General features: G+C 46.8%; 2 protein-coding genes across 4 annotated transcripts in view; one reads left to right on the forward strand and one right to left on the reverse strand.

Annotated features, from left to right (window-relative positions):
- LOC126544497 (uncharacterized) overlaps positions 1–18,162 on the reverse strand; it is a 69,265-nt gene that overhangs the window by 30,159 nt on the left and 20,944 nt on the right. For all 3 annotated transcript variants that reach the window (XM_050191850.3, XM_072287228.1, XM_072287229.1), the window contains 7 exons: positions 17,649–17,741; positions 15,999–16,169; positions 12,040–12,114; positions 10,313–10,404; positions 5,684–5,853; positions 3,712–3,824; positions 838–962 (listed from right to left, as the gene is read on the reverse strand). In XM_050191850.3, the coding sequence (XP_050047807.2) occupies positions 838–962; positions 3,712–3,824; positions 5,684–5,853; positions 10,313–10,404; positions 12,040–12,114; positions 15,999–16,169; positions 17,649–17,741 (839 nt within the window). The remainder of the gene's footprint in view (positions 1–837; positions 963–3,711; positions 3,825–5,683; positions 5,854–10,312; positions 10,405–12,039; positions 12,115–15,998; positions 16,170–17,648; positions 17,742–18,162) is intronic.
- On the forward strand, positions 6,803–9,933 carry LOC140216734 (uncharacterized). Its single transcript, XM_072287230.1, has one exon. It carries the CDS (start codon positions 7,244–7,246, stop codon positions 9,389–9,391), a length of 2,148 nt encoding a protein of 715 aa, XP_072143331.1. The 5' UTR covers positions 6,803–7,243; the 3' UTR covers positions 9,392–9,933.

The following is an 18,162-nucleotide window of genomic DNA, read 5'->3' on the forward strand; positions in this document are numbered from 1 at the left end:
CGAGAAGCAGCGAGGAATCTTTGAGTGCAATCGTGTTCCACTCTTAAAGGCGAAGCTTAAGTGTCCTCCAAATGTTTTTCCTATTGCGCAGTACTTTAAAGGGCCCCTCACCAGGTCTGGCCATTTTGAGCTGGCAATCACAGAGCATACATTGAGCGATAACGACCGTGTCTGCAAAGTATTACGTCGCTATGCGCCATGGAAATATCTGAAATTTCAAGCCGAACGCCGTTTTTCCTTCTCGCGGCCGCCGCGCTCCAAGCCAAAGGATGACGTAGTCGCGTCCCTGCCTGCGCCTACATACTCGAGTCCGCAGTGTGACGTCGCTCGTGGTGACACTTGACTTCGAGAATTATTCAAGACAACATCTGTTATCTGTGCGATCTGTTGCTTGAATTGACGAATTGAAGTTTAGAGAAACAATAAAACATAAACGGAACGTCTGTGAGCTTTTGTTTTACTTCGCACCGAAGCAAGAGAGATGCATTTCGCTTAGTCTGCTTGTCACCACGGTCGTGCAGTCACGTGCATAGGTACCAAAACTATGTCATTTTCTACCGTGCCATGCAAAGCACATACTCACTCACGGCACCAACACACTCACATTTACACTCCTGCCGACTCACATTCACATGAACTCAGATTTATACTCATGTTTATACTCACGTCCACTCACTCACGTTCACCGGCACTCACTCATGTTCACACAAGTGTGTCCACCTATGCCTGTGACATTCACGCAACAATCAAAGTATCAGAGACTGGCGCACAAAGTACACAGTCAGTACATGGTGCTGGTGGTCCTAAAAAGAGGAGCAGCAAGAGATTGAGCCTTACTTAGACTTCTGTGGGAGTGCCAGTTGCAGACAGCAGCTGTCGAGCAGGGTTATCTCCTCATCCTTCTGGCGCACCGAGTCTTGGATGCTGCGTGCCATGCTTTGCACGCTCTCCACCGAGATCTCCTGCAGCAGCAGATGACGAAAAACGCACAGATGAGGGCCGAAATGAAACTCGAGTTTCTGAATATATTAACAGGATATGCAAAAGTCCAGTAAAAGATGGGACATGCCAACGCGATGCCAATGTGAACACTAAAAATGCAATGCAACGTAGTGGGGGACTCCGAAAATTTCGACCACCTGTGGTTCTTTTACGTACACCTAAATCTAAGTACACGGGTGTATTCACTTTTTGCCCCCATTGAAGTGTGGCCGCCATGGTCAGGATTCAATCCCGCAATCTCGCACTTAGAAGCCCTACACCATAGCCACTAAGCAACCACGGCGGGTTTTGCAGAAAGAATAGACAAATAACCATGCAAAAAAATTTCGTATTGGCACATGCCTAGGCACTAGAAAGCATAAGGAACACAATGGTAGGAATACTTTTTTATATAACAAATATTAGTAATTCTATAGCAATTCAATCTTCACTGTTCCAAATGTGGGTACCCTCCTACTGTCTGATCTAAAGCAGAACTGGAAAATTTTAAAGCATAAATTCCAATATCTGTTTCTACCATTGCGTGCTTTGCACCCTCAGCTACGAGCCACACCGAAAATTATGGCTCTACCTGCCTTAAAGGCAGAGATATCGCTGCCGCAAATCAGCAAAAAGTCAAAAATCGGTCTTAGAAAACGAGAAAAAAGAATTACACTCACTTTCAATCAAAAGTGCAGCAAAGATTTTGCAATATTTTGCAGTGAAAGTGGCTAAAAGCCACCAGGAATGTAGTCGCTCTAACTATGGCCACCCAAATGTGACAAAAACATCATTTAGCGCCGTTCGCCAATTCCCGGTGGCTTGCATCGCGCGCGTGGCAAGAACGTTCACAACGAATGGTTTGCTCTTCTGGTTGCGGTTCACGCGAAGCAAGCTCCACGCCGACACGACATCACCACAGCATGCGTACGTGATGACGATCTTAATGGTGAGGCCAGGTGCTCGCTCGCTTTTGCCTACTGTGACGCTACCACTGCACACCTTGCACTTGACAAATGACATCAGTGCATTCACAGAGTCCGAACTGACGATAGCGAAGCCTGCTTCGACGTCAACTGGTGCGGCCGCAACATCGTCGGCGTGAGTGAGGAAATCCAACTTCCACTTTGTTGCTGGCGTTGAAGTAAGAACTTGAAGTTTTTTGGGGGCATTCATCTCCCTCTGTTGCAAATCTGTACGCTGCAACACTGCAATGTCACGCCGAATGCGGACGCTGCCTGGAACACTTTTACTTGTTGGTGAGCTGGCTAGGCCTACTTCAGTGTCGTCCAGGGCTTCGGCATCACTTGCGGCTGGCGGCAGACTATTCTCGATGTTTTCCGAAAGAGTGGAATGCTTTTGAAAATTATAAGCTGATCGTTTCTTCATCTTGCCGAACTTGTGCCTCATGGCGAACTTCCCCGGTGCATCGGACATTGTTCCGCACTGGTCACAAACCTATGAAACACACCACCGCGTTGCCTGCGAAGAGGAGCGGACGACAGGAACCTCATGCAGCCAACCACAGCATGTTTTTCTGGTTACGTGCACTAGTCAACGAATGGGATCAAGCATTGGGACTTTTTTTATGCCCAGATTTCAACGTCACCGGTGAGCTGGAGGAGCCACTTTTAGTGGGAAATTTAAGGAGGAAGGCTTCTCTTTCAAACAAGACCAAGATGGCTGCAATCACACGTGTAGGAAAAAGAGTTACGAGCCGCAATAAGAAGGGCTGTTCTTGCGCGGAACTCAGCTCACAGTGACTTTATAATTTGATATTGCAGGCAAAATACTTTTCCACCCAAGATGCGAAACTTGGTGAATTAAAGGAATGGTAGCTGTAGGTATTCAAAATGTCATTTTCAAAAAATATATTTTTTTCGTGATTTTTTTAGCCTCGAAGAGCCGTGTCACCCCTTAAATGCATCTATGAAGCCTTTTTTTCAAATAGCTTAGCCATTAACAAAAGATATCAAAATGAAACCTATAATTGTTTTCTTTCACAAGAGCATGTTTATAGAGTCTGGCAACACTAACAGTGAGGCGGTGAGCATGCCTGTTTTTTGCTACGTGTAGCCTGGCCTTAAAAGAGCGTCCCCAGGAAAGACGCTTTCTCTCTGGTCTCAACTATCGGATACCTGCGTGTCCAGAGAGTGACCCCGTCACGTGACTGCCCCCATGTAACACGAGGTGAGCCTGCTTTATTAGTTTTACAGTGTGTGGACTTCCGTCTACATGTGTTTACGGCATATAGCATATAATGCACCTGGCAATAAATATTGTTTGAGCTGATGTTGCTGTTTGCATCATTCTCACGAACCAGCCGCAGCTATGATTTACCTGCGCCACCGGTTGGGAGCGCGGCACGGAACAGGTGAGCAGGGCTAGATTCAGCTCTAGCCACCCGCAAAGCAAACCCCATAAAATGTACGCTACTTTCGCATGAGATTCGGCAAGGGGGCAGATGGCGAATGCATGAGTGACAGAGCATTATGGGCGTACCACATTGCACAGAACACACAACTGCACTATTTGCGAGCTTGTGGTGACTGCGGTGGAGAATAAGCTTCAAGAGACAAGAAAACTGTATTGGCGACTGACTGTGTTTCTGAGCCTCTTCAGGAGTGAAGCTGCATATACTGAGGCTACAAAGAATCATTTATTAGGAGTGAAAGAACCAACTAAGAAAAGGAGAAATAGGGCAGCAGACAAGTAGACACCACCACTCACCGTGTAGGGTCTCCTGAGTGATTTGACTAGCACAGCAATCCGGCTCACAACTTCCAGGTCATGGACAAGGTCAGTGAGCTCATCGTACAGCACTTGCATGGAACCTGCCCCTTCTGCAGGACAAACACGAACAAAAACCAGAGAAAATAAAAACAAGCTCACAAAACTGGCAAACTTTCCCTGGACACACCAGCTAAATCCAAAAACATGAAATTACAGCTTTGAATATGGCTGCGTTCATTGCACACAACTATGTTTGTTTGGTGCAGTAAACCCTCGTTATAATGAAGTGACTGGGATGGCAAAAAAATTTGAGATAAGCAGTAATTTTATAAAAGCAACTACTCCATAAGAAGTGAAAAACGTAGAGCTGAAGTAGCACAACTCCACGGCAGTCTAACACGAGTGTTACGCAACACTTTTTCAATATCGATCAAGCCAGATCGGGATTGAATTGATCGGTTGGGATTGGCTCCTTTGCGCAAGCTGCGGGAGGGAGCCAATAGGGTGACTTTGGGCATGGCGAGTATGCAGGAGGCAGCGCGGAGTAATATTTGTACGTTCCGTTGCGCACTATTTCCACAGCATCACAGCCACTGCTCGCCTTTGATAACGTGCGGGCGCAGCATAAAGGAAAAGAGAGCGCTGACGGAGAGGGTCGCTCGCTCGCTCGGCGTGAATAGGTCCCCTGAATAAAAGTAAAGGTAGTGACATACTTTTATCTTGCTGCCCGAGCCAGCGAGTGAGGCCTAGTGAGGAAGGTCAGGGCATATCCGCGTCTCCCTATTGGTGGAACAGAGTCGTGTGGTTGCGCTTGTGCCATTTCCTCATAAACAAGCGCACAAGGGTCCGCATGCTGCTGGCCCCACCTTTTGTTACCTTTGCTTTTTGTTTCGACTCGTGCCTGCGCTATGACAGTTGCTCTTCATCGCAGTGTACAGCCGCACAATCATGGTGATTGTGGATCTGGCAATCGCAATGATCGGTGTGCTATGCAGTGTAATCGCTAGGATCGAAAAGAACAACCTGATAGGGCAAGCAGTGAGGGAAGAAGGCGCGCGCGGCGAGAACGGGAGGCCATGAGCGCCACTATGAGTGCACGCCACTGATAACCCACAGGCGCAGTCGTGGAGGAAAAAGGTGCGCACACGGTGCACGATGGCATAGCGGGCAACGGAGAAGATCGCTCGCTCACCCAACGTGGAACGTGCCGCTGTGAGTGCACACAGGCCCCTTGGCAGTTCACTCCAGGCAGAGCAGCTTATCGGTATGCTACAAGTAGTCCGTCTTAAAATTCATGCGCTCGAGTCGAGACTGGGGAGCAATTTCGAATGCAGAAGCAACAACTTGAGTAAGGTAGCTTCGTGATAACGAGTGTTTGCTGCATAACAGTGAAGAGGTGGATTCAGCGATGGCAAGCACACCTGCGGCCATAAATCCCATCAACACATCAACAAAGTGCAAATCAAAACGGCATCACAAGACCACCTAACACAATCTACACATGGCTAAACTGTTGTGCACCACGAAATTTAAAGCTGCACTACAACAACAACAACACACACACACAAAAGCTATGCATTCTTTCTCTGTTCACAATTCACAGTAAGAGTGAGTCAAGCAGAAAGCAAGGCTGTCAGGTTAACCGTTCAGTTCCTAAATCTGTCTCTCAAGAAATGAGCACCTTAACGTGATGTCCCGAGAAAGACAGGCTTCATAACAGCCCTTCCTGTCGTTGCACACAAATGCGGCTACCAAGAACAACTCCCTGGCATTTACAGCTTAATGTTCTCTGGACTGTTGCAAGCGGGCTTTGTCGGTCTTCGGTGCAATGGGTTCATGTTTGTTTGAAACAATCCAGCGCCATATATGGCAGCACCTCATGAAGCTCTTCAAAAAGGTCTATACAGAAGCATTTCAGCTGCATTTAATAGAGGCTGCACGTTTGTTGCTGGACAAGGTAGCTACTAACCGGGGTGACCCAACGGTACCAGGCGCCCCGCCGAGTTTCGTGCCCGTCCGGAGGAGGCGAGGAGGTTGCGAGTGGCCGGGGCAATGTCCTCCTGCACGTCCACGTCCTGCAGGGGCACTGCCCACTTGAGACTCAGCCGCTCCCTGCCACCCTGGCCCCCTTCCGATGGCCTGGGTGCCACAAAAAGATGAGGTGTCGCACATCAGTGAAAGAAAGACAATGGCCGCTCATTTGTTTCGTCTATTCATCCTGTTAGCCTTTCTACTGGGCAATTAATAAAGAGGAACATGACCAAAACACCAGCAAAGCAATAATGTGTACAAGTACAGTGCAAAACAACAGCGTGAAGTTAACACATGGTTGAGCTACGGAAAAACAACTTCATGTACAGCCAGAAACTCATCAATGTAAAATGCTGCAACTACGGAGTGCATTCGATTACATAATTCTCCTGGGGGAAAAAAAAAACAAAGTTAACATAGTCACTGAAAACAGTTATTGAAAATAGTCGTGCTATGACCACAAAACAAGTCTGCATTTCGCACAACCTCATGTCATTGCACAGTTCTCCCCTTACTGCTCAATTTCAGTATGTGGTGTTATCTGGAAGCCTGCCTGTGCTCGCAAAGCAGGGATTTGCCGGGAACCAAGGTGTTTTGCTTCTGGTTTCAGACCAGCTGAATATCTTTAGTGTTCCCCTAGATATTTGTACATACGGGCACTGCGCAAGAGGCCATGGGTGTTTGTCATTCTTAGTTGAAGTGTCTAACCTGATATTGCACAGTTATTATTATTATTTTTAGTTGTGTGACTGATTTGTTTTTCCCCTTTCAAGAAAAAAATGTGGACATGAATTACATGCAAACAACAGGGCCAGCACCTGCATAAGGCTCCAAAACACCATACAAGAACTTCATTTAAGGGGGGACGCGGCTTTCGCATCGCGAAAAATGACCGCAAAACCGATTTTTCGAAAATCACATTTTCAGTTTTTATAACCCTTTCTCTACCTGATTCCAAAATATCTTCCCTGAAAACCGCTTAGAAGTGCTTTAAAAAAATTATTGTATCAGCCACGGCGACGAGAAGTTTTGCGGAAATCGCAAAAGGACGGTGTTTTTCAAGCCACGACATCTCCGTAACGGCGCAACCGAACGCCGCCATCTTGGTCGCAACAGAAAGAGCATTTCTTCAGCTTCAAATCTGCCGCCTTCCCGGCCTCCTCCGAGCGAAAACAAATGCAGAAAAAGCAAAAGTTTCGAGGTCTCGCGGAGGTTCCTGATTGGCGGCGCGCGCCACGTGACAGCGGCGCGCGGCCCCGTTGGTCTCCGGAGCGGTTGCCCCTAGCAACGGCGGGCGAAGTGCCGCGCGTCGTCTGCTCTTCCCGAGGCTACGTTCTCCATCGCCCGTATCACGAGCCTCTCCATAGTTTCGGTAGCGGCTCAGAAGCTCTGTGGCGTAGTTTCGCGTTGGATCTCGGCTGTGATCATGGATCGGTGACGGCACAAGAAGAAATACAAAACTTCGCATCAATTTGGCAGCCGTAAGCGCAAGTCGCCGATGCCCAAAAGTAGAGCGTCATCAAGAGCTTCCAGTGCTGATTCTGCTGATGTTCAGTGCGGCGCGGACATCGTGGACACACAGCAGCAGTTCCCTCAATGTATGGATGCTTCGGACCCACAACCAAGCACCTCGCGCGCCGACGTCTCGGACCCGCGACGACGCACCTCGGGCGCGGACGACTCGGACCCGCGACCAAGCACCTCGGGCGCCGACGACTCGGACCCGCGACCAAGCACCTCGGGCGCCGACGACTCGGACCCGCGACCAAGCACCTCGGGCGCCGACGACTCGGACCCGCGACCAAGCACCTCGGGCGCCGACGTCTCGGATCCGGGACCAAGCACCTCACGCGCCGACGACTCGGACCCGCGACCAAGCACTTCACCCGCCGACGACTCGGACCCGCGACCAAGCACCTCGCGCGTGGATGAAACGCAGTCGAGATTCGGCAGTACAATTCAGGCTCACTTGGAACCGCACTACATATCGATAGAAGCTTCTCGTGGGCGAGCCGAGACAGTGCAAGCATCACTCAGTTCTGTTTCGGCGACCGAAAGAAAAATGAAGCTCACAGGTGAGAGAGGAAGTTGTGCCAATGTGGAGCTGGCGGATGAGTTTTTGGTTGTGCAGGTCACAGCATTGAATGCTTTGTACAAGAATGCCTTGTGCCAAGAATGCTCTCAGCCGGGACTGACTGTTCATTTGGGAACAAGGCATGGATTGGCTGCACGAATGCTACTGACCTGCAATGCCTGCGGCGTTGTTGCAAGTGAATGGTCATCGCCGCGAGTAGAGGGTGGTAAGGCTTTTGACGTGAATATGCGTGCAATGCAAGCAATTAAAACTACCGGCAGAGGGGCAACTGCCCTGACTGACTTTTGGTCAGTAATGAACGTTTCATACAGAGGCTTGCACCATAAGACATTCCAAAGACACCTGAAATCAAAATTCAGGCCTGCTGGTGGGATGGCTGCAGCAAGTCTCTTTTCTGATGCTGTGGCAGCCGTGCGGAAAGTTTACAGCGAAATGGACCTGGCATTCACAAAAAATGTGACGGTAGTCTACGACGGCACATGGATGACACGTGGTCATGCATCCCATATTGGTGTGGGCACAATAATTGAATTTTACACTGGTCTGGTGCTTGACTGCGTTGTGCTCTCGAACAGATGCCATGGATGCACGCTTGGGCCGAAAGAAAACGATGAAGGCTACAGTGAATGGAAAGAGAATCACGTGTGCCAAAAGAACACCGATGCAAACTCAAGCCGTATGGAGGTCGAGGCAGCGTTGATCTTGTTCAGAAGGTCACTGGAAAGGAATGACCTCCGCTACACATGTGTTGTTTGTGATGGGGATAGCCGTACCTTCCAGGCCCTTTGTGAAGACAAGGCTTATGGCTTCATTACATTCAACAAAGAGGACTGTATCAATCACGTTAAAAAGAGGATGGGTACAGCCCTGCGAACACTTGTCTCAAAAAGCAGAAGAAGTAAACCAATTGGAGGGAAGGGTGGCCTGACCCAAGACCTAATCAAAAAGCTCACCAATTATTATGGCATGGCCATACGTAACAATAGTGAAGTAGATGATATGCAAAGGGCCATAATGGCAACCTTTTATCATATCACTTCAACAGATAAAGACCCTCATCATGAGCTCTGCCCTCCAGGACCCCTGAGCTGGTGCAGACACCAGGCTGCAGAAGCTGAAGGTAAAGCTCCGCCAGAACACAAGTACAAATTGGCAACACATGTTTCAGCTGCGTTGCTGCCTGTGTATCAACGCCTCTCGGATCCTCAGCTACTCAGCCGTTGCCAAGGCAAGAAGACTCAGAATGCAGCCGAGAGTCTCCACGCTGTCATTTGGTCAATTCTACCAAAAGAGCAAAATGCTTCATTGATCGCAGCGGAGACAGCTGTCAATGAGGCAGTCTGCAAGTACAATGCTGGAACGCTTCGTGCATACAGACAGTTTTGTGCCTCACTTGGCTTGAAGCCAGGAAAGCATTCCCTTCAAAGAGCTGCAGAAAAGGATGCCCTACGAAAAAAAAAGGCATCGAAAAAACATCAGATGAAAGGCCACATGCCCAAGAAGCCCCGCTGTGCTAAGGACACCAAGGACTACAATCCTGGTGCATTTTAGGAGAGTGGAGGCAAGGCAAAACTTTGAAGGCCTTTTTCTCAAAACTGTGTTTTTGCCTTTCTGCTCAGTTTGCGGAGCTGATTTCTTTGTTACCGTTTGGCCTATTCTGACTCTGTTTTTTTTGTCTTGTTCCTTGGGCTACAGTGCAGGTCGTGACATTCTTGCTTTTGGGCCTTGACGTTTTATAAATTTATGATGTGGCTATTTGTTCACCTTGAAAGTGTGCTTGATACGAAGGTAACATAAAAAATGACACTCCAAAAAAATTTGTGTTGAAAAAAACAAAACCAAGAATGTCACGACCTTCAGCGTGCATTTAGCTATGCAATCAGTACTTAACAAGCCTTCTATCACGTTTTTTATGTTCCCCAGGCTCTTCACAAAGTTCGAGGTTGAAACATTCTGCTCAATCAAATTTAATAAAATGTTCTTAAGGTATCACCCTGAAACTTTTATGGAAGCATCAGGGAAACATTCTAAACATTTGTGCCAATTTTAATCAAAATCTATGAAGAAATAAGAAAGTTGATTTTCAAAGCCACGTCCCCCCTTAAGGGGAAGGTTAACTATAGCTTCTTCAGTTGCTCATCAACTGAAGTTCATCAAAAGCAGTTAAAATGGGCCTTTGAAACTTCGTGCTTTCTCAATGCACATAGCACCTAAATTCCGTTACACTGGCTACGATGGAAAAATCATTTCAGTTATCCAAACTACTGACCAAGAGGAGCGCTTAAAAAGTAGGGGCAAATTTTTTGGAGCAAATACACATGGTTCAATAGGAAGATAAACTAAACTGATTCCACATTTGTGCAAGTCACCTATACGAAAGGAACTAGCTCACATCTAAATAGGGTGAGAATAAAGTAAAGTAAGAATCATAAATAAAGTAAATCACAAATAAAGTAAGAATCATCCAAGTACCTTGAGGTCACTGTGACGCAGACAAGAAGGTCGTTCAGCAGGAAAATACGCCGCGGTTTCGACTTGACAACAAGCCCGCTCTGGTCAACTTCCTGCGATGGGCAGAAGCAAACAAGACCAACGGAAGCCATCAGGGATTAGCCATGCAAGTGATAATCAAACCTAAAACACTGAAACAGTAGCAGATACGACATGGAAAAAAAAAAAATATCTTGTGCCATATATTTCTTTCTTTTTTGCTATAGGTTATGTTATGTTAGGTTAGTTGATTAAGGATACCCAAACTGGTCTTTCAAGTTTGGTAAAAAAATTAAAAAAAATAGAAGGGCTAGTGTTTCATCTAGTTTCTTTTTATTAACAATGCTAGAGCAGCTTAATGGCTTGAAATTACTTGTAGAAGGGCTAGTGCCCCTCTAGTTTCTTTTGCCTAACAATGCTAGAGCAGCCTAATGGCTTGAAGTTACTTGTAGTCCAAATCACCTGCACACGACCTGCTTCCTTCATTTTTCTTTGCGGCCTTCTTAGGGCAAAATTTTAACAATCATGCTGTCCCTGTAATACTTACGTATCACCTTCCCACTGCAAAAATGAGAGTACCACACAAGCATCAGATTTCACTTGACTAAGAGACACCAAACTGGTTCATAACTAAAAGAAGAAAAAACGAGAAACAGCAAGGCACAACAGTCTCTGTTGACCTTACACATAATACACGGCACAAATTTCTCAAAAAAGATAGTTACAGGTAATTTACACCATGTTTACGCTGACCAGATTGCCTAGATGCAAGCCTACATGGCTTTTAAACAAGATTAAATACCTAACAAAGGCACATCAGGAACTACAGTACAGTTCTGTTAGACTGCAATTATTTTTATTTTTCAATTAATTCAATCCTGACTGAAAGTCCTGGCTGGCGGCCATGCATTTCTATGGGCCCAAACTATCATTATTTTTATCCTAAAATGGCCTTTGCCGGAGAATTCGAACATGAACAGTCAGCACACACATGCCTGAACCCTATGGTGGCCCCAATAGCAACCCCTTTGGCGGCAGTCTCTGTTTCGGCAGAGCTTAGGGGACAGTCAATGCAATGAACACAGGTCATCTCCCGTCAAAAACGCCCGTTTTTGGCCTATCCTAGGAAGATTTTCAAGCAATAACCGTATCTCACAATGTTTGATTATGATACCTACACAATTCTAATGTGTTTTCAGCCCAGATAATTGGGCTGAAAACTGCCTGCACATTGGATACGAAACCAAAGCCGCCTTCGCTGTGTTCATATGCTTTACCGCATAACACGTACGTACTACGAGGAAGCCGACTTTAAACAAACAGTTCGGCGAAGATGACTTTAGGAGACCGGCCACCATTGTGCAACAATTATTTTTCTTGCTAAAAAGACGGGTGCGCATAAGATTTCTACTTTCTTCTGGTGCTTTAATCTAATTTCTATGTTAGTTTTCTACTTTAGACACATAGAAAGTGGCCGCGCTTGATTCAGGGGTATGTTAGGCAAATGTTATGTTAGTTATGTTATGTTAGGCAAATACCGCCAAATTAATAAATCGGCAGTGTGTTTTGACATTTTTATGCATCTTGTTTACTTCGGCCCGCCAGATAATTTCATCAGTTTTGGCGGTCCTGTCAGAGTCGAATTAATGGAAGTAGACATTATCACTCAAAAGGTAATTCCTCAATCATACGTAAAGAAGACCACTTACCAGCTGTAGTACGTCATCTTGCCGCAAAAGGAAGTGATCTGTGCTGTCCACTGTTGAAGAAGCTGCTGCCAGTGCCTGGAAGTAGGAGCAAAAAACAAAATTTTACTCAGTGCCAAAGGGAAAAGGCCACCGCACATCAGTTCATGAATACTTGAATGCAGTGCATTATTACCATGTAGCGAAGAAGAAACAGGACACAAGCGGTGTTATTATTACACGGTGTTATTATGTCATCCATCCTCATTTCAATGTCGTTCTGTATTCAAGTAATGATGAATCTAACCAACAGGCTAAAATGTTTGTGTTATTGCGCACTCAGTTCTTGTTACAAGATTTAGCACTACAAATTAAAAACTGAAATTCCTAAGGGAAAATCACTAACTTCCAGCAGTTTGCAGTGTTCACGAGAGAAAAGCTCAAGTACAGCTTATAAACAATGAATTAGGGATGTGTGAATACTGAATGGCACATGTAGAACCGAATATCCAATTGAGGAAAGAAAAGACAAATATCAAATCAAATATTAATATCATGAAGTTCTTCACAAAATTTAATGCTACAAATTTCGGGCAAGATAAAACGGTGCTGTGCATTCTTAAAGTCTCCTAGCAATGCTTCACAAGAATTTTGCAAGCTATCAGTAACATTGGTACGTAGAAATCAAGGTATGCATTACAATGTACTCTTATTAAATGGTGCACCAAATTAGTATGCCAGCAATGATTACAGCTCAGTCCTAGTATATAAACAAGACATTTTTTTTAATCAATGGAATTTCTGTTCAATAGAATCAAGTGCCTTTTTCCCCTCTGAAACTAATGAATTAGTGAAATTCGATTGTACTGTACACCAATGTGGTTCTCGGTCTAATACTGGATCTGTGTTTTGCGGCCATCTTTTATTGGTTGCATAGAAAGTTTTTCTTTCCGGTTTTTCTCCAAAATACTGGAGGGCAAAATCAACTTTATGGCTGGGGGGTTATCGCAAGGCCAATTTCCACAATAGACGTAAGGACTGCGCATCACATGACTCGATCACCCCTCCGAGCGTAGCCGGCTCCGACAGTAAAGAGCAGGCGCTGTCCACAACGTTTGATTGTCATGTTCGGCGGGATGTGCCACCTGTCAAAGATTCTGAAACCTAGAGAGTGTGGGGTTGCGCGACCCTCGCGCCTCCCCTGATGTTTTTCCCGCATAGCGCGTCTCCTGTAGTGCGGCTTCGCCGCACACGCGGCGGTCCGAGTGGTACAGGCGCAGTCCGAGAGATGGCGCTAGTGTTGCGCGGCTGCGGGGTTACCCTCGGCGGGAGAGACAAGGCGCGCTCTCTTGGGTTGGAGACAGCAAGCAGCACGGACGTGCCGTGCCGCGGGTGGAGCGACCCTTTTTCCCGGCGGGTCGGCGAACTGCGCCGGACGTACCGCGCGCGCGCGCCGACCATGCTTCTGCGAGACCGCCTCGCGTGGCCGCCTTGGACACCGTTGGCGTGACTGTACACGCGAACGACCAGGCGTTGGGATCCAGCATGGGGCGAACATATTCGCTCGCAATGCGATCGCGGTAAGTCTGACTTCTAGATTTGTCGCGCGCCCATCGGCATGTTTTGGGGATATGAACTCGGCTGGCTAGCAGGCATTGATCTATGAAAGGTGCAATAAATGCCCTTGTGATTGTTTGCACTACTGTGTTGTCGTTCCTTTGTCCCAAGAGTACGGAGCAGAGACCCGTATCTCCCCACATCAGTCATGGCAAGTTCGCATGACACTCACTTGAGTGGCTCATCGGTGATTTCTTCTGAAACAACAAGTGCAGGTTAGATTGACGACTGTTGAATTGACGTGAAGTCTGTCGCCGTGTAACCAACACAATCTGCTTGCAATGAGCGGCTAATCAGCACGATCTTCACACGTGCTCTCGCATTTTGCGAATTACGGACTGCTTTTGTTGCCTTCCCTCTGTCCACGTCTTGCTAACCATTTCAATCGGTCCTGTCAACCCAGCTGGACCTTATGCCGACTGAGCGGCCCCAGCCAATGCAGCACTGCTCTGTGAATTTAGGCATACGGGCGCCGTGTGTGCACGATCTCCGCATCGTGTTGACATCTGGGAACACTCGCAGTCACAAAGTTCGTTACTGCATCAGCGGGGGAGGTTCATCCACAGTCAAAGTGAAACGCTCACTTGGGCAGCGCCGAGCACGAGGGGCTCCGCGATGCACGTGATACTGCGCAGTTCTTTACACCGAATATTTCAAATATCCAAGAAATCAAATAGTGGATATTCAATTCGTGGATCAAATTATTCAAACATTCACTATTCGATTCGATTTGGTGATATTAAAGTATTTGTACACTCCTATAAAAAATCTAAATTATGGGGACTGACATCTCGCAGCTCCACAGTGGATTATTAGGGACATTGTAGTCAAGGGCTCCGGATAAATTTTGACCACCCGGGACTTTTTAGTGTGGACCCAAAGCACACCTTTGTATTTCTTCTACCATCGCAAAACATGCTACACCAGCATTTTTCTTTTTTCGCTCCCATCAGAATGCGGCTGCGGCACCCAGGAATCGAACCCGCAGCCCCACGCTCATTCTTGCTATTTATTTCTGTTTATAAGATTAAACGTGTAGTGGCCTAAGTACTTAAGCTACTTCAATAAAATAAAGAGCCGCAGTTTCGCCTGACAGGCAAAGCATCGATTGCGATAGCAAATCAGTAGACAGCTATATGAAGTAAGGATCGTAGTTTTATCGGCCATATAAACATGGAAACATTCACATACTAACTGAATTAACAAGCATGGTGTGGTGGTGGTGATAAACTTTATTGAAAGGGGGGAGGGGGAAGGGCAGAGATGGCTGAGGGATCTGGCTCAAGTAAGGCCCTGGGCCTGCTTGGCCTTCTCCACCCAGTCCACCAGTACAAGCTGTGGGTCGACATCCCCGACCCTGACCCAGGCGGTCCAGTCAGTCTCGCTGCTGACCGGGGAATGAGAAAATGGGAGTGGGGTGCATTCTCACATTATGTGTGTGAGTGTCCCTGTTAGTGAAAAGAGCCTACATAGGTCGCTTTCCTTGCCACTTGTGATTTTTGTTAATGTACTTTGGGTGGGTATGTGTTTGTTTGCAGTTGCCTAAACGCAAGCGCTTGCATTTTATAGAGTTGCTTGGCCGGCGGTGAGACCGTGTTCAGAGCGCACAAGCAAACATGAACACATCACACTCGACAAGCGCAGACACTCACTGTCAGAACGCTGTTGTGAGCAAGTGCAGCGGCAGCAGCGAGCAGTGACCTTAATGCGGTCTATCACTTCAACACAAGAGTGACGAGAACACAGCTCGCACGAAGGTATGAGCCATCTGCAGATCCCTTTCAACATACGGCGCACGCCACCGTGCAAAGTATGCACTTTGCCCCCTCCCTCTCCCACTGCCTCCCCGCTTTCTCCATATATGGAGTGAGAGATTGAGTCGTGATCGTAAGTTCCCCTTGTGCCTGGTCGCGAAATGCACAGGTGCTGCCGGAACACAACGCTGCCTTCCCCCTCCCCCATTTTCCCCCCACGGCCTTTCATGTGACGGAAGACGGCACGTTTGCTCTCCACTTTCTTCATTCACGCACACCAGACTGAGCTGTGATTGTTGGCTTCCCTTGCGTGCTTTCACTCACACATACAGCATACGACGCACAGCGATGGCGTTATTGCCCTTGGACGTTATATGGAACATCACAGCGATGCCGACAGCAAAGGCAAAATGCATCTGGAGTGTCCATATAATTGCTATTACAATAAAAAACAAGCTTAAGGAACAGAGTTTCTCTATTATTGGCCAGGAAGACTGTGCTCAAACTTTGTAACTGTGGATAATGAAACACATGAAACTGAAATAGCTTCTGACCCCAGCGCTAGAGTACTACATGAACTTCTCCAGCGCGGCAGGCAGTGCCCCCCCGTACCTTGAGTGAGAACTTGGAGCCCAGTGACCCGAGCACCTGCAGGACGGCATGATGCTGCTCGGCCGTGCGCTTGCGCTCGTTGAGCGCCTCAGCCAGCTGCTCCAGCTGGGTCAGGGCCAGCTGCAGGTACATCCGGTCATCATGGCCCTTGGGCGTCTGCTTCAGCAGGTCCTATTAGAGAAGAAGCACAGCAGCACTCCTTACACTTGGGGTCGCCATAGCTCAAATAACACGAAACCCTTACATTGCTGCTCTCGAGATAACTCAGGGAGCCACAAGCGCGCACAGCCACTGCTCCTCCCACACACACACTCGTTTTGTGTTTTCAGCACGCTCCCTGCCTTTTCAAAAGCAACTCTTGCAAAAGAGAGAAACGTGTACCAGTTGTTTAGTCATGTCTCCAATCAAAATGTAAGCTTTTCCACACACACCTTTATGCTAGCAAATGTCCATACATTAACATGTTCATTGCGGTGTAGGTCACAGGTGGGTCAGGGCAGTTACTCTCAGTTGCACGGACGTCAGTTTAACGAATACTTCAGAAGGACAAACTTTTAGAAATGCCCCGGCAGTTTTCTTATGCATTCTATGCAAAAATCTTTCAGTTAAATGAATTTCCGAGTAGCGAATATTTCAGTTGAACGAACCTGAGGCTCCTTGTGGACAGTAACACCAGCAACAATTAGAAACTACTGGCATAAATCCGGCCTTTCCCTTCTGTGCAGTGGAAGCAACCAAGAGAAACAGCGCAACTAGGTTATTGACCCCCGGATGTGGACAGAGGTTTGTCACCAGTTGGATGTTGACAGCAACACTTCGTTTGAGACTATAGTAGTGACAGCGAGCTTGTTACTTGTGCTGAACTATTAGATCTGGAAACTGTTTCCAGTGTTTGTGCCAAAGAAGAGTGCGACAAGGAAGATGAAATGGCACAGGCAGATTCAAATACTGTAACTCTTGCTAAGGCTGTAAGATGCCTAGGAAAGTCGAGAGACTTTGTGTCTCAGCAACAAGCTGTGCCAGAAGAAGTGCACAAACATATAGGCTTTCTGGACAGCCGTGTTACTTCTTGCACTTTAAGAGCATGAGTGCAAATGAAAATTAAAGATTTTTTTTTTTTTTTTCCCGAAATGAGATAGGCAGTAACATAACTGTAACGCATTTCGTATCTACTGAAGCACACAATAATTCCAAAAATTGCATTCCACACTTTCGACTCAATGTGCTGTTCCATATTCCAGTGAATATTCAGTCTAGTGAACTTTCAGTTAAGTGAACTATTTTCTCGGCTACCTTGAAGTTCACTCAAGTGAGAGTTCACTGTATTATTCCTCCTGTGCAGCTGTGCATGGTTTATCTGCAGTGCTCAAGTGACATCTTTGCTAGAAACCAACATAGGAAAAATGTAAATATTCCTCCTGCTGCCAGTCTGACATGTCATGGCAGCATCTCTTTGCACCTTGAAACAGTTTCCAAGGAGCACAATTCCCTGGCGACTTGCCTGTGGGTCACGACAGTGGCACGACTGTCAAATTTAACATACCTATACATTTGGCTTGGGCTTTCTGTGTATTTATAAATAGGGGTTCACGAGAGCAGTTCTACAAAGCAGTTGTTAAACAAAGAATCTAGACGAGACAAGGCCCCCACCTGAAGGAGTAGGATGAACTGTGGAAACCGCTGCACAGGCTTCACCATGAGGCCGAAGAATGACAGCCGGTCAGGACTGTAGATCTGCTTCATCTGCCGCAGGAAAGAAAGGAACGCGCTTTCGAATCACAAGTCTGTTCACTAAACGAAAAGAAAGGGCGTTAACCGAGGGGCCCGATGACTAATAAGTCTGTTCACTAGAAGGTTACGAGCATCACCTCGGTTGTCCCGTTCCTGACAGCATTGCAAACAAACACTCGTCAAGGCTCTCTTCACTGGCAGAAAGGGTGCTTCAGATAAAAGGATGTACCTATTTATCTGCCATACTGATAATTTAATACCCTTTCAAACCAAATATAACATCACCTATGCTATTAGGTTGCACTGAAAACATGCTTTGAGGCTTAGGTATGGGTTTTTTTATTTCCTCGTTTTTTTCGTCAGTAGCTCAGCTCTGGTCGCTGCCATTAATAAAAAGTTATGACGTAATAAAGAGTTAGTACTCGTAATAAAA

Source organism: Dermacentor andersoni, chromosome 3 (assembly GCF_023375885.2).
Source record: "Dermacentor andersoni chromosome 3, qqDerAnde1_hic_scaffold, whole genome shotgun sequence".
Lineage (NCBI taxonomy): Eukaryota > Metazoa > Arthropoda > Arachnida > Ixodida > Ixodidae > Dermacentor > Dermacentor andersoni.